General features: G+C 36.3%; 1 protein-coding gene across 1 annotated transcript; it reads left to right on the forward strand.

Annotated features, from left to right (window-relative positions):
- Nucleotides 1–353: 353 nt before the first annotated feature.
- NUDT7 (nudix hydrolase 7) lies at nt 354–13,232 on the forward strand. Its single transcript, XM_051975108.1, has 4 exons — nt 354–483; nt 2,832–2,988; nt 7,508–7,666; nt 12,635–13,232. Exons 1-4 carry the CDS (start codon nt 470–472, stop codon nt 13,001–13,003), a joined length of 699 nt encoding a protein of 232 aa, XP_051831068.1. The 5' UTR covers nt 354–469; the 3' UTR covers nt 13,004–13,232.
- The last annotated feature ends 1,317 nt before the right edge of the window (nt 13,233–14,549 follow it).

Consider the following 14,549-nt stretch of genomic DNA (forward strand, 5'->3'; position numbering starts at 1 on the left):
AGTTGCGGGAGATCCGGAAAAAGTGCGGCTTGCAGAGGAGAGTGAGGACCAATAGCGAGAGGGAAGTGGGGCAGGGCCAATGAGGAACTGAGAAGGGCCAAACGGGTGAAGGCTCCGCCCACTCTCAGACTCTGTACTCAGCCCTGGGCCTCCAAGTTGTTAGATGTACGGCACTTGTTTGTTTGTTTGTTTGTTTTTTAAGAGGGAATAATTGGGAGTAGAAGAGCCAGCGAGGAGAACGAATAAGCAAGACTCCTGCAGTCTAATAGTGCTGGAGCTCTCTGCGCATGCTCGGCTTCAAGTCCGCCTTTTGCGCATGCTCGGCTTCCAGTCCGCCTTTTGCGCATGCCCACTACCCTGTGGTGTTTGAGGGAAGAGAGTTAGTAACGGGAGGGGGTTAGAAAGTGGGAACTTTTTTTGCGCATGTGTATCTGGCTGCCCGGCGGAAGGCAGGGGTTAGCTGAAGCCCATGGAGCTGCAATGGTGAGGCCCTTGCTGGGAAGGCGAGTCTCAGGCTGGGGCAGGCGGGTCCCGCCGTGGGGGTTTCTATTCCCCTCCGGCCGGGGCCTCTCCCAGAGCCACAGCGAGGGAGCTCAGCGGCAACGCACGCAGGGCCGACAGCAGTCCCGCGGGCCGTGACGCGTTACGGGTTTCGAGAAAGGGATAATGTTATGCTGTAATAGGCGGAGCCCCCACCCCGCCCCCGCCGGCCTGTCCCTCCATCCGCCTGCGGGGGTCTGAGCCGGGGCCTGGAACCGGGGTAGAGGCCGGGCCGTTCCTGCAGCTCTGCGGCGCCTCAACGGCTTCTCTAGGGCAGCGCTTAGGAACCACGAACTTCTTCTAGTCCCTGTTTTCAGTATAATTCAGTCAGTTTCTTTATAATCCTATGTATTTTATAATAATGGCTGCATTTATATAGAGCCTAAACATTTACAGAGTGATTTACACGTGTTATCTCACCTAATCCTCACACCCACCCTGGGAGATAGATGCTGTTGCGACGTTTGTTTGTTTGTTTTTTAATGTGGGGGAATTGAGACTGCATGATAATAATAGTAAGCTAGCATTTTTAGTGCACCTGTTATTTTCCTGGCACTATACTAATCCCTGGGCGATTATTGTTTCATTTGATCCTTAGGATACTATTAATATTATCCCCATTTTACAAATGAGAAAACTGAAAAAATAATTTAAAAAGCGTATTGTGCCTACTATTTGTTTAACACTGTGCTAAGAGCTTTACGATGATCTCATTTGTGCCTTACAAAAACGCTTTGAGGGAGGTGCTATTTTTACACCAATTTACTGATAAGAAAACTGAAGCAGACAGTGGTTTGCTCACGATTATACAGGTAGTGTCTGAGCCTGGATTTAAACACCAGTCTTCATGATTCCAATTTATTCTGAGAAGAGATTCACAAGCTTCACTAGATCCCACTCAACAAGGGATCATGACTCATGCAAAAACGTGAAAAATCCTCTGCTACTGGACACAGACTACTTTGTATACTCTGCCACTCAGGTTCTAAAGTCCTGCCCAGTTTTTATATCTTCATTTCCAGGCTTGTCATTTTCTTGAATGCCTAGTGACAGGTCAAGCACAAAGTTCAGTTACTCAAGAAATCTTAAGTGAATTTATATTCAAATAGGAGATATGAAAAACACAAGTATGGAAGGTGAAGATAGCTAAGACTACAAAAGGCAGATGCAAAACTGGCTGAGGGGAAGTGACTGAAGGTAGGCGAGGTTATCCAAGGAGATTGTTCCAAATATTTATCTAGCCCCCTAAGTCTGAGTTGTAATTTTAAAAAGGGAAATAACGATCCTTGTAGCCACTTATTGCCTTAGAAAATCCTATGTTAACATCTATAATGTTTCATTGTATTTTTTTTTATTTTGTCAAATATTTCTCAATTACATTTTAATCTGGTTCTATTGCACTAGGTAGGCCCAGAGTCCTCTGCTAGCGGCCTTTCTATAATAATTTTGTTGGTGGGGCAGCTAGGTGGTGCAGTGGATAGAACACCAGCCCTGAAGTTAGAAGGATCTGAGTTCAAATTTGACTTCAGATACTTAAACTTAACACTTCCTAGCTGTGTGACCCTTGGCAAGTCACTTAACCCCAGTTGTCTCAGCAAAAAAACAAACAAACAAACAAACAAAAAAAACAACAGATAATTTTGTTGGTAAAGGTGAATTTTAACTTCTAAAAACATTTCTTATCAACTTATAATTTAAGTGCCTTTAGAGCATTAAAAAAGCCATACTTAGATGTTTTCTCAGGTCATGAAATTTTGAATTGGAAAGAACCCACAAATATGGGATATAAGACCTAGAAAGGACCCTACAACATAGAAGAGTAGAGTTGGAAAGAACCTCTACATTTTATTTTAGATTACTGGCTGAGAAGAATCATTCTCAGAAATGGAACATTAATTCCAATCACATCTTGTTCACAAGTGTATTATGAGAGATGACTGTTGCCTTATCATTATTATAGGAATACCTATATCTATAGCATTTCTCTGATCTGCCAGCTTGGTAACCCTGCCCAAAAATAAATAAACACACAAATAGATAAATAAATGGAGGATAGTCTTGTATGACCTGTTCTTGAACCCATACTGATATTTAATACTGGTCACTGCTTTCTGTGTGCTTTCAAGAGAATTTAGACTATGAAATGTCAAGAGTTAGAAGAGAGGTAGGTTAAATGTTTTACATCCTTAGATTTTCCAAATGACACTGAGACCCAGAAAGGGATTTGTCCAAAACTAGAATTTTTTAAGAGAAATTTAGTGCTAAAATTCATGAATTTCTTTTTGTCTTAGCAAAAATTTGATCAAGGAGACTGCTAAGGCCCGCTTAAGAAAACATGATGTTGGAACCAAGTTTTCTCTGTGGTTATCAACGAAATATTCTGTCTTACTACCTTTGCTGGTTAAAGAAGAAAAGATTTATGTGCTTTTCACAGTCCGTTCAAAGAAGGTAGGTGAAACACCTTCTCAGAGTGATCTGAAAAAAAAAAAAACTTCACAATAACAACATTAAGTTTAGAAAGTGCTTTCTTTATAATCTTATAAAGTAAGTAGTACATGTATTATATCCATTTTAGAGAAGAGGAATTGGAGTTATGATAAGAACACATGGCACAGGTTTTCTCCTATTGTATTCTTCTACTGCTGCTTAAATTAACACAATAAATTATCCTTGCATATTTTGAGTGTATTTAATAGTTCAGTTCAATGTATGTACCTTGATCTTATATTGATCTTCTGTAGGGCTAGTATTAGTATACTAGTATAGTACTTTTGATGTGTTCTTCATACAAAGAAAAGTGTCAACCAAGTATTGAGACACTGGGAAGCTGGGTGACATGTTCAGGATTGTGTTGAATCCTGTACTCATCAGTAGGGTTTGGCTTAGAATTAGGTTTTTCTTTTCAAAGTTCAATGCATGTAGAAATGTAGGAAGAAATCACTGAAACCAGCTCTTATTTTATAGAAGAAACTGAGAATGAGTTACTGAAACTAACACAGCTAATAAATTTAGCCAGGATTCCATCTAGGTCTTCTAATTACAGACCTAGTGCTTTTTATACTACTTATGTACCATATACTTCTGCTTAACTACTTTAAACTGCTGCTTTCTAGAAAACGGTTTTCTTGAGATACTGTTTCTTGAAAATAATACAAACTAGGGTAAAACACTCACTTGTTCTATATCCACTTAATGAATTAAGAAAGACTCTTAATTTAATTCTTAATTTGGGTCCCAACTATGTAAGTGCTATTCAGCTACTATGTATGTCCAGAAACACAAATACTAGAACTTAATGTAATTCCAGCTTTATTTTCATTGCAATTGTACATTGTTTATGACATACCTGAATCCTTGATACCACATGAAGTACATTCCCAAGGGAATGGATTCAGATTGGTATGAGGACCTAGGTGAGGGGACTAGAGACCAGGTCATATGAGTATTAGTTGGAGGAACTGGAGTTGTTTTTCCTGAAAAGAAAATATGATTAGATCATTGCCTTCAGATAGTCTAAAAAAATGAGATTAGGTTAGTTTTCCTTGACCCCAAAGGATAGAATTTAGTAGCTAAATAGCACTTACATAGTTGGGCCCCAAATTAAGAACTTTTTAATGATTATCAAAAATCATATGCTACCTTCAGAGAAGGCTAGTTTCTTTGAGTAACTCACTGCAAATCTACAAATGGAAGCTAAATGATTAGATATAAGTCTAAAAGTAACTATAGAGATTATTCATTCCAATCTTTTTATTTTATAGATAAAGGAAATGAGGCCCAGGGATTTGAAGTGTTTTAGAAATGAAATTTCCTTTTCTGGTAGAGCCCAGGAACCTGAGATATTTTAGAGTTAAGATATGTCCAAAGGACCTCTACTTGGTGAATCAGTCAATCAATAAGCATTTCTTAAGTAGCTACTCTGTGCCTGGTACCATGCTGGTATTGAAGATACAGGTACAAAAATGAACCCACTTTTGCCACAAATAATTTACATTCTATTGGGAATAATGCTAAATGCTCACTAAAAAGATCATTTTTAGATAGTAGCTGAGTTCCCTTTCAATTTCAATTCTAAAATTGTTGGAATAACTATTTAGAAAGAATCAGTTTTCATCCAAGTTGTTATATACAATTTTAGCAGATCTTAATAATAGATTCTGTCTGGATTAAGGATTATTTGAGGTTGTTAAGAGATCTATTATTCAAAGAAGAAAGATAATTAGAAATCTTTCAGTTCCAAAAAGGGAGTAAGGTCTACAGACTATATAGGCTGATAAGCTTGGCTTTGATTCTGACAAAATTCTAAAATGTATTATTAAAACGATAGTTTCTAAATATCTTCAAAAGTAGACTTAAGAATCAGTATGCCTTCAAGATCAAATCATATCAGGCCAATATCATATGCTTTTTAAAATTTTGCCCATAGTCTAATAAATCTGCTATAGATACAATTTATGTAGATGTTAGTAAAACATTACCAACGTCTTATATGCTATACTTATAAACAAGATGGAGTTCACTTAACTGGATATTCAAGAGTGGTAAATCCACCTAATTGAATTCACACAGCAGCCACATCAAACAGCATATGAAACATTTCTCACTTGCAATCTACCATTAAGAGGAAAGAAATCAGAACTAAGATTTAAATCCAGATCCAAATCTAGCATTCTCCCAGTGAATCATGTTTCTTTTCATAAATTGTAGGTGTAGAACTGGAAGGGATCTTAAGAAAAAATCTTATAAATGAGGACAATTAGGTCCAAAAGTATAACTTATACAAGTCATATAAAAAGTAAGTGGCTGATCTCTTCCTCTAATTCCAGTATTTCCATTTACCACTTTGATAATACCTTATTTTGCAGTTTTAGTTATATTTACTCACAGAATATATGCATTTATTCAGCTTTTCAATTTGGAATTATATTGTAAGTAATTCGAACATGAAAGTATCATAGATGGAAAACATTTGAAGCCCTGATTCAATTGGCATTCACACTAGACTGTCCTGTGAGACTTCTATCATTTTTCATACAATTCCCAGAGCAATAATCTTCCCTGTTTCAACCATTCTTCCACTCTCTGTTTCAGGCTGATGATCCTAGAGCCATAAAATGTGAAAGCTAGAGAGGACCTTAGGGATCATCTAGTCTAAACAACTCATTTTGCAGAGAGGGTGAGAGAATTACTAGAAGCCAGATCTCTTGACTCCTCATTCAATGTCTTTTCTTTTCTGCCTCCTTCCTTTCTTCTAGGCAAAAGTGGCCCTGAGCCAAAGCATTTGCTACATCATTTAGACTATTTTTTGGACCATCATAGTAGACTCCTTACCAGCCCTTCTGCGTCCAGCCTCCTTATATAATTGAATTCTTTACAAATCTACAAAGAAAGTTTTCCTAATGTTTCCTACACTGTCAGACTTAGCTACTATATCATTTGATTTTTGCTGACATTAAAAAGCCCCTGTAAAGTGTAATGCAAGGGAATGTTCATTGAGCCAGTGAGGATGAGATATGCAAAATAAAGGTGATATAAAAAGAAAATGTATAAAAACTTTTAAAAAGCATAATCTTTGTAGTACATAGATCTAATTATGTCACTTTGCTGCCCAAAGATCTTTAGTGACTTTCTATTTAATCAGGTCCAAATTAGCTAGCATTACTAGCTCTCTATAAATATGTGTTTCATCTAACTCATCTTAGAGCTTGAGCTAATATTCTCCTTCATATCTTCTACTTTTTTCCAGCTGGACAAATCACCACTTGCCTCCTTTTTAGTCTGAAGTCATTCCATAGATAAAATGATTACATCTTATGTGAAGAAGTCATATAATATGTGATCATTACATGCATTACATTTTGAAGTTGCACTAAAGTATGGTGGCTAGAGCAGTGGCCTATAACCATATGACCATATAACCATAATAACCATTTATTAGCCTTTTACACTTGCACAAGACACTTGTCCATGGGGGCAGCTAGATGGTGAGTGGACAGAGCACTGGCCCTAAAGTCAGGAGGACCTGAGTTCAAACTCAGCTTCAAACATTTAATACTAGCTGTGTGATCTTAGGCAAGTCACATAACCCCAACTGTGTTGCAACCTCCCCCCAAAAAACACTTGTCCAAATGTAGTTTCTTCTCTGTAAAATGGGTATAATCTTACTGTACTACTTAACTCAGATCTTTTTTAGTAAAGTTTTATAAATGGAAGCTATTATAGAAATGTAACTTTAAAAAAATTCTTCAACAGAACCTTGCAAATAATAGAAGTTTCATAAATATTTATTATCTGAAGTTTTCTGTATCTTACTATTTAATTACCTTTAACTTTTTCTGATTTTTTAAAAAGGATTATGATAGGGATTACCATTTTTGTATTCATATTTCTTATTAAGAAGTAAAGAGAGGAAAAGTAAGAAGCACTGTTTTCTTAACTTAGTGATATATTTTTAAAGTATATTTCTTTAACCTGATTTCGATTAGTAGAATCAAATTGGATAGAGTGTTGGGTTTGAAGTCAGAAAGAAATGGCTTCAAACATCTGCCATATTATATCTGTGTGATCTTAGGTAAATAATTTGACTACTCTATGCCTGAGGCAATTTCCTAGTTCTTTTTTAAGTCATTTAATATATCAGTATTCCTCTTCAGTATTCCTCTACTTGAATACTTGACAAAACTGATGCTGTTATTAATGTCAATGCACTCCTCACCAAACTTAGCCATTTTAGCAATGCCAGTCTTCATACATATTGACTAAAAGTATTCAAAAGTTTGGTGGCCAGCTCTCTGGTGATGAAACTTTACACAGTGAGCTACTTGGTCCACTAATACCTGATACACAGTTTGTCAGTGGACCAGTAGAGGAGAATTTGAAACATAAAAAAACAGAAATTCCTATTTAATTTCTGCCCTTTGAATAACTACTTAGTTGAATAACCTAGTGATTTTTACTTAATATTTAGTTACGTACCTCTCCAGGGGAAGTGTGCTTTCCAGGAGGAAAGAGTGAGCCAGGAGACACAGATGATATAACCACAGCTCTCCGGGAAGCTCAGGAGGAGATTGGGCTTCAGCCTCACCAAGTAGAAGTCATCTGTCGTCTTGTGCCTTATATAAACAAGGTATGGCTTGGAATTTTGTGTTTTTCCAACTTTATCTTATGATAACTCCTCTCTGAAAAGCATGATATCTAGAATGAGGGACATGATAATCCTAATATATCTATCCTGGTTAGACTTCATCTAGAATATTGGTTAAGGTCTGAGCATAATGTTTTAAGAAGGATGTTGTCAAACTTAAGTGTATCCAAAAGAGGATGACCAGAATGATGACTGGGCTAGAGACCCTTAATTCATATGAGGATAGGTTAAAGGACCTGATCCTCTCTAGATCTTGGTCTATCAAGAGAGAAGACTTAGAGGATCCATTTTAATTGCATTTAAGGTACTTAAAGTTAATAATAGTCCTTCCTCTTCCTTAAATATTCCTAGGACAAAGTTGAAAAGCCAACTTTTCAGTTGCAAACACTGTGGTGCTGTCCGCTGCCCTAGTGCTGAATCATTGAATAATACTCTTTCATAACACTGACCATGGTTCTGATGTTTTTCTGTTCAAAGCAATTAATACCATCCCAAAGACTCACCCAAAGGAAAGGAATTCATAATCTTTTAAGGACTGACTCTTTCTGAGACAATCTAGGACTTCATCTCTTATATGACACCATGGCTAGCATTCCCTTCCTTTGTTGTTATAGACTTTAATATATCAGAGTCCCTTTCTCTGAAGTTTTGCTATTATCTTTAATCATCTGTCATTTCTCAGTTTCACTGATGTACTTAAATCCAGCGTAATAGCCTTACTTGTTGCTTTTTGTATGCTTCTCCTTCCTTTATTCCTGGTAATACCTTTACATCACTTTGGAGAAAAAAAAAAGTATGGATTGGAACCAATGGTTTTGTCCTCAGTTGTGTCCTGATCATCAGATAGACTCATAAAAGTATCATGAAGCTGGAAGGGAGGTATAACAGAATAAAGATTTAAAATCATGATAAGCTAGAATGCTGGGCTAATACCAACAAGATAAAATTTGGTAGCATTAAATATAAGGTTTTATATATGTTAATACTTATAATTATTCTGATTTTTACCAGTTATCGAATCAACCAGTACAGATCACAACTACTCCATAGGAAGCATTCATGAGTGCTATCTATGGAAAAAGACTAATCCTTTGTTTGCCAACTCCCTCCACATTTAACTAAGTTGATCCTTGAAAAACAGACATAGAGTCAGACAGAATTTCCAACTTAGCAGTATCTGCTGGAACTTGGTTCCACTGGCAGAATCTTCAGGAGCCTGGAGTACAACTAGGCAATGGAAAAGGGCTTAGCAACAAGAAAATCTGCATGTATATTCAGTTCCTAAATTCATCAGACTCAGAATTAGGAGACCCAGACTTGAGTCTTACCACTTACTAGCAAGTTACTTAATTTTTCTGGATCTTATTTTTGCCTCCACAGAGCAACAACTTTGGATTAAGTAATCTCTAAGGTCCCTCTAACTAAAACATCATGTGAGTTGATAAGAGAGACCTGTTGTACCATTAGTTCATATTTAAATGATTTGAGGATTTCAGTTGTTTCTGAACTTATAGCTTATAATGAGACAATGCTTTTATGAGATAATACTGTACCTGATAAAAAGACTAACACAGTCTTAAGCTGTGTTAAGAAAAATGTGGTATCCAGAATAATGAAGGTGATAGTCCTGCTTCATTCTGTCTTGGTAAGATTATTTATAAAGGATTGTTCAGTTCCCAGTTCCATATCTTAGAAAGGACATTAACAAACTGGAATATGTCCAGAGAAAGGAGACCAGAATTATGAGGAAAGTGGAGATGATATTATATGAAGATCAGTTGAAGAAATGAAAGATAAGAGGATTTAAAGGTATGAGAGATTTTAAAGATCATCTAGTCAAACTCCTTGTTTATTTTACAAATGAAGAAACTGAGCCCTAGAGAAGTTATGACTTGCCCAGCATGATAAAAATAATAAGTAGATTTTGGAATCAGGTTTTCTGACTCTAAATCCAATGAAAAAATCCAATGAAAAATATTACAGTCATAATGCTTTCACACCAGAAAGAAATCTTAGATGTCATATATTAGGAAATTTATTTAACATGTTAGGAAACTGAGTCCAAAGATTTAGAGTGACTTCTCCCATGGTCACACAATTCATTATTGGCAGAAAATTTCAAATTGAGACTAAAAGATCATATCTGGAGAAGATAGAGAAGACTCTTTTTAGGTAGGAACTGAATTAGGTGGCTACCATATCTTTTATTGTTTTCTCTCTGGCAATAGTTAAATAAAAACACCAAATATTTCGGGTACTCATGTTGCTGCTGTTGCACAGACAAGTTTGAAAATCTACAAAATTCTCATAGATTACAACATCTCGTATATTCAGAGGATGTCAGAACTAGAAGGGAAGTCAGAAAACAGAATGTCTACGTGTAGAGAGACCTTACAACACATATCATAGAATGTGAAAGCTTAAAAAGCTTTTGGAGAGTATCTAATCCAACTCTCTCAAGAGGAAATAATCTCAGAGATGGTAAGGGACATTTCTCAAGTTACATGTCACAGAAGTCTGATCCAGGCTTTGAACTAGATATTCTGATTCCTAATCCATACTACTTCTATACTGATACAGAAGGGATGGGAGAAAAGGCAAAGACAGTCTGTCAGACTTTTGGGGATGATGAGCCAGGGAACAAAACAATTCTAAGCAAGTTGTTTTCGAAAATTACTTCCTTGAGGGTTTAGTTGTATAACCACCTGTATTCTGGGCACCCAGCCTGGGTTTCAGTATCTTGCCTAAAAGGAAATAATTGTAATAGTTATTATATTCAGATAGATTCATATTCTGTCTAGAAATTAGAATCCAGCCAATGTCCTAGTAGAAAAGAACAATTAGCAGACTCAAAACTTATGGAGTACTTTTTTCATTTGTCATGTTTTTTCTTGAGGGTTAGATTATTCTTATGATTTTCATTTTATTTGTTTTTTTAAAGTTTTAGTATTAAAATTGGAAGAAATCTTAGAAGTCATCTGGTCTAGCTATCTACTCCCATTGTCAATATGATGTTCAAGTTCTTATTACCCTTTACTTGTACTTACATATAATATTGATCAAATCATTATTTCTCTAACCAAAGCTTTTCTATTGCTGTCCATTGTCTACAAAATAAATCCTAGTATTCAGTGCCTTCTGCAGTTTAGGTGTAGCCTATATTTCCAACTTCATCATAATACATAAATAAACACAACTTCTAGGTTTCATTTCAAATTCATTAAGCACAAACTCTGTTCAACATCATGTAGTTGGCTGTAAGGGAAATACAAAAGCAAAAATTAGATGTAGAACCTGCCATCAAGGCACTTATAATCTAGTTGTTAAATAAGACAGAACCACACATAACCATGATACAAGTTGTAGTAGTGGATAAGAGAGATCCAAAAGACATGGAATAAAAGATTAAAAGTTCATTTTCAGCTGAAGTTTTGAGGGAGTAGGAGTGATACTCAGGAAGGTTTCAGTACAGACCAAGGTGAGGTTTGAAGGATACCCTTTCACTCAGAAAATATTAGGACATGGGAAGAGGGGGTGGTGAGCTGTTCAATTTTTCTAGAACATAGGGAAAGGTAGGCATATGAGATAGAATTTCAACAGGTAGTTCATTTTTGGATATGCTGAGTTTGAGTTACTTCAAGATAATGCAGATATTGGTCATGACATAAAGGACTAGAACTCAAGAAATAGATTGGACATTAAATTATATATTAAGAGGTGATCTGTACATAGGTGGTAATTGAAACTACAGCATCTTCAAGAAAGAAGGTAGAAAACAAAAAGGTCTAAGATTGAACATTAGGGAACATCAAGGTTTATAGAATACAGCAAAAGAAACAGGTCAACAAAAAAGTTGAAAGAAGAACCATGAAAGCAGTGCTACAAAAACCAAGAAAAAAGTTCAGGGAAATGTGTTGCCTGTAATATCAAAGACCCCAAAGAGGTCAAGGAAAATGAGAGCAGGTTTAAAAAAACAACACACCTCATTGAACTTACTTATAATGAGGTCTCAGAGAAGCTTGGAGAAAGATCTTTCACAAGAGCAGCCAAACTAGAAGGTAAATGACAAAGGGTCGAAGAGTGATTTTATAATGAAGAGAAAAGACAATAACTTAATGAGGTGCCAAGATCAAGGAAGTTTTCTTAGGACAGAGAAGCCTTGAGCATATTTGTAGGGAGAGGGGAAGAAAACCTGGAAGGAGAAGGATGGAGAGCCTAAGCATTTAATAAACACCTCCTATGTGCCAGGCATTGTATTAAGTACTTGGCAAATATTTCATTTGATTTTCAAAGCATCTCTCAAGTGGTTACTAGGAAACTGAGGCAGACAGATGTAGAATGACATGCCTTGGGTCCCTCAGTTAGTAGTCTCTCAGTTCTTCCTGACTCCAGGCCCATTGGCTCATCCATTGTACCACCTCACTGCCTTCCTAGTTGAAGTGAGAAGAAATTGAAGATCCATAAGGTATGATTGATGGAGAAAAGTCTTGGAGGAATGGAAGAGGATGATGGGATCAATGATATAAACAGAGGGGAGAGTTTAGCAATAAAGATGGACATCCATCTTCTTTGATATGGGTGAGGACATTGAAAGATTTGGGTATGTGGAAGAGCAGAGGTGGGAAAGCTCACATTGCATGGTCCTTTCCTGCCTCTTCATGTGAAATCATATGCTGATAAAAAGGGAGCTGGGCTACAGTTGGGTATCTGAGGAGAAAAAAAGTATAAAATAGGAGCTATGAAGAATATAATAGAGTAAAACAGAGGTGAAAGACAGGCTTGCCTTGCGGTAGTTGACATTAAGTAGCATGAATATGTTATGGACACAGCACACTTTTATGATTTCCATCAGCACATTTGACAGTGATATATTATTGGGTTTGATAGAAGTTGGAAAGTCTTATTGATTCATTTTGTCCTAATTTTATTTTGGCTGTGCTCCACTTTCAGAATGGTGCCATGATAACTCCAGTTGTGGGATTTATAGACAGTTCATTCCAGGCCCAGCCTAATCCACATGAAGTGAGCGAGGTGTTCCTGGTGCCTCTGGAGTATTTTCTGAATCCACGCACACACTTTTCCTTTCATGCAATTGTTTTTGGCCACTGTTTACGTATTCATTCTTTTGGCTACATGGATCCCCAAAATCAATCAGTCTATCAAATCTGGGGGTTGACAGCCAGGTTTGCACTGCTGACTGCACTCATTGTTTTGCAAAAACGACCATCCTTTGATGTGGAATATGACCTTGATAATCTCATTTCATCCTCTGAGCAACACTTTTTAAAGATACACAGAAATGTCAAAAGTAAGTTATGATCTAGACATGGATACATCCAGGCATTTATTCATTTACTGTGCTGAGTCTCAGACAAGATTCCTTCTCTTGGCATCATATTTGATGTTGGGTTAACCTATGCTGTGGGGTCCTCGAAAGCCTAGGTTGAGAGCTTTATGGATTATGTTGTTTTTCACTTCTGTATCCCCAGTGCCAAGCTTAGTGCCTTGCAAATGGAAGCCTAATAAATGTTTATTGAACTGAAAAAAATGTTTCTTCTGAATGGATTCTCTGTAGCACTGAGCTAATTTGATTTTGCTTTAATCAGTATCAGTTTTCTGACAAATGTTCTATTTTAATATATTTGTAAAGTATATAAGTAAATATAAAGTGAGAATGTAAAATTGTATAACTCTGGTTCCATGATTCTTCTTGGTTTTTTATAGCCTATTAGTGGACAATGAACCAAGAGGTACTACCTACTCAAAGTGTGGATACCCTTTACCACATCTCCAAAAAGCATCTGGTTTTCTAGCCCCCCATTTAATTACTTCTTTTGATGAGAAACTCAGTACCTTACAAAACAATATACTCTACTTTTAGGCAGTTCTAATTTTTATAAAATTTATCTTTTGGAGGAGGTAGATGTGATTTAATCTGTGTGGGAAATTCTAGTTGAAGAGACTGTGAAGATCTGCGGTCTCTTTGTAACTTATAGTTGCTTAAGTTTTAAAGGATTTGCCCATAATCATACAACTATTATGGTCAAAACCTACATCTTCCCAGCTCCATTATCAGCATTGTAGCTGCTATGATATATTGCTTCATTTTTTCATATACTTAGTGAAAGTCTGTCTCCCTGTAGCTATCCCTGTTGGTCCTACTTTTCTTTTAGGGTCAAGCAGAACAAGTCCATTCAACACCTGATATATATGAAGATAACTTTCATGTCCACTTGAGGTATTTTAATGTTCAGATGAGTAATCACCAATTCTTTCAACTTACCCTCCTGGCATGGCTTCTGCTTACCTCACCAGCGTGGTCCTTGTCTTCTGAGCACTCTCCTGATTAGGTAGTTCAATGTCCAATATGGCAATATATCTTCTCACTGTATTTATAAAAACATACAATCTTGCCTTTTTGGGGATCCAAATTTCAAAATATTTATTCTGCATTTAGCTCTCAATTGTAATTCTGTAAGTACTCTCCTGGAAGGATTATGTTCTAAAGCAAAGTTAAAACTTTTACCAATTATATCATATTATATAGAGAGGATTATTTGGATTGTGATGGATTGATAGTCTGTTTATGTTTGGCACCTTTGGTTTTACTAACAGTATTAAAAATAGTTTATCATTAAGTCACATCTTGACAAATTCTTAAAGTCAGAGGCAGAATGCTTCCACATTATCTATAACTTTGGTAATGCTTGTGACCCCACAATTTAGTCCATATCCATTTTTTCCCCAGAGCATACAAAGTACAGGAACCATATTCAATATAGTATACTAATTTATAATTCATTGGATTAAGAGTTAGAAGGAACTTAAAAAGTTAAATAACTTGTTCAAGCTGATATAGATAGTT

The sequence above is a fragment of the Antechinus flavipes genome, chromosome 2, assembly GCF_016432865.1.
Source record: "Antechinus flavipes isolate AdamAnt ecotype Samford, QLD, Australia chromosome 2, AdamAnt_v2, whole genome shotgun sequence".
Lineage (NCBI taxonomy): Eukaryota > Metazoa > Chordata > Mammalia > Dasyuromorphia > Dasyuridae > Antechinus > Antechinus flavipes.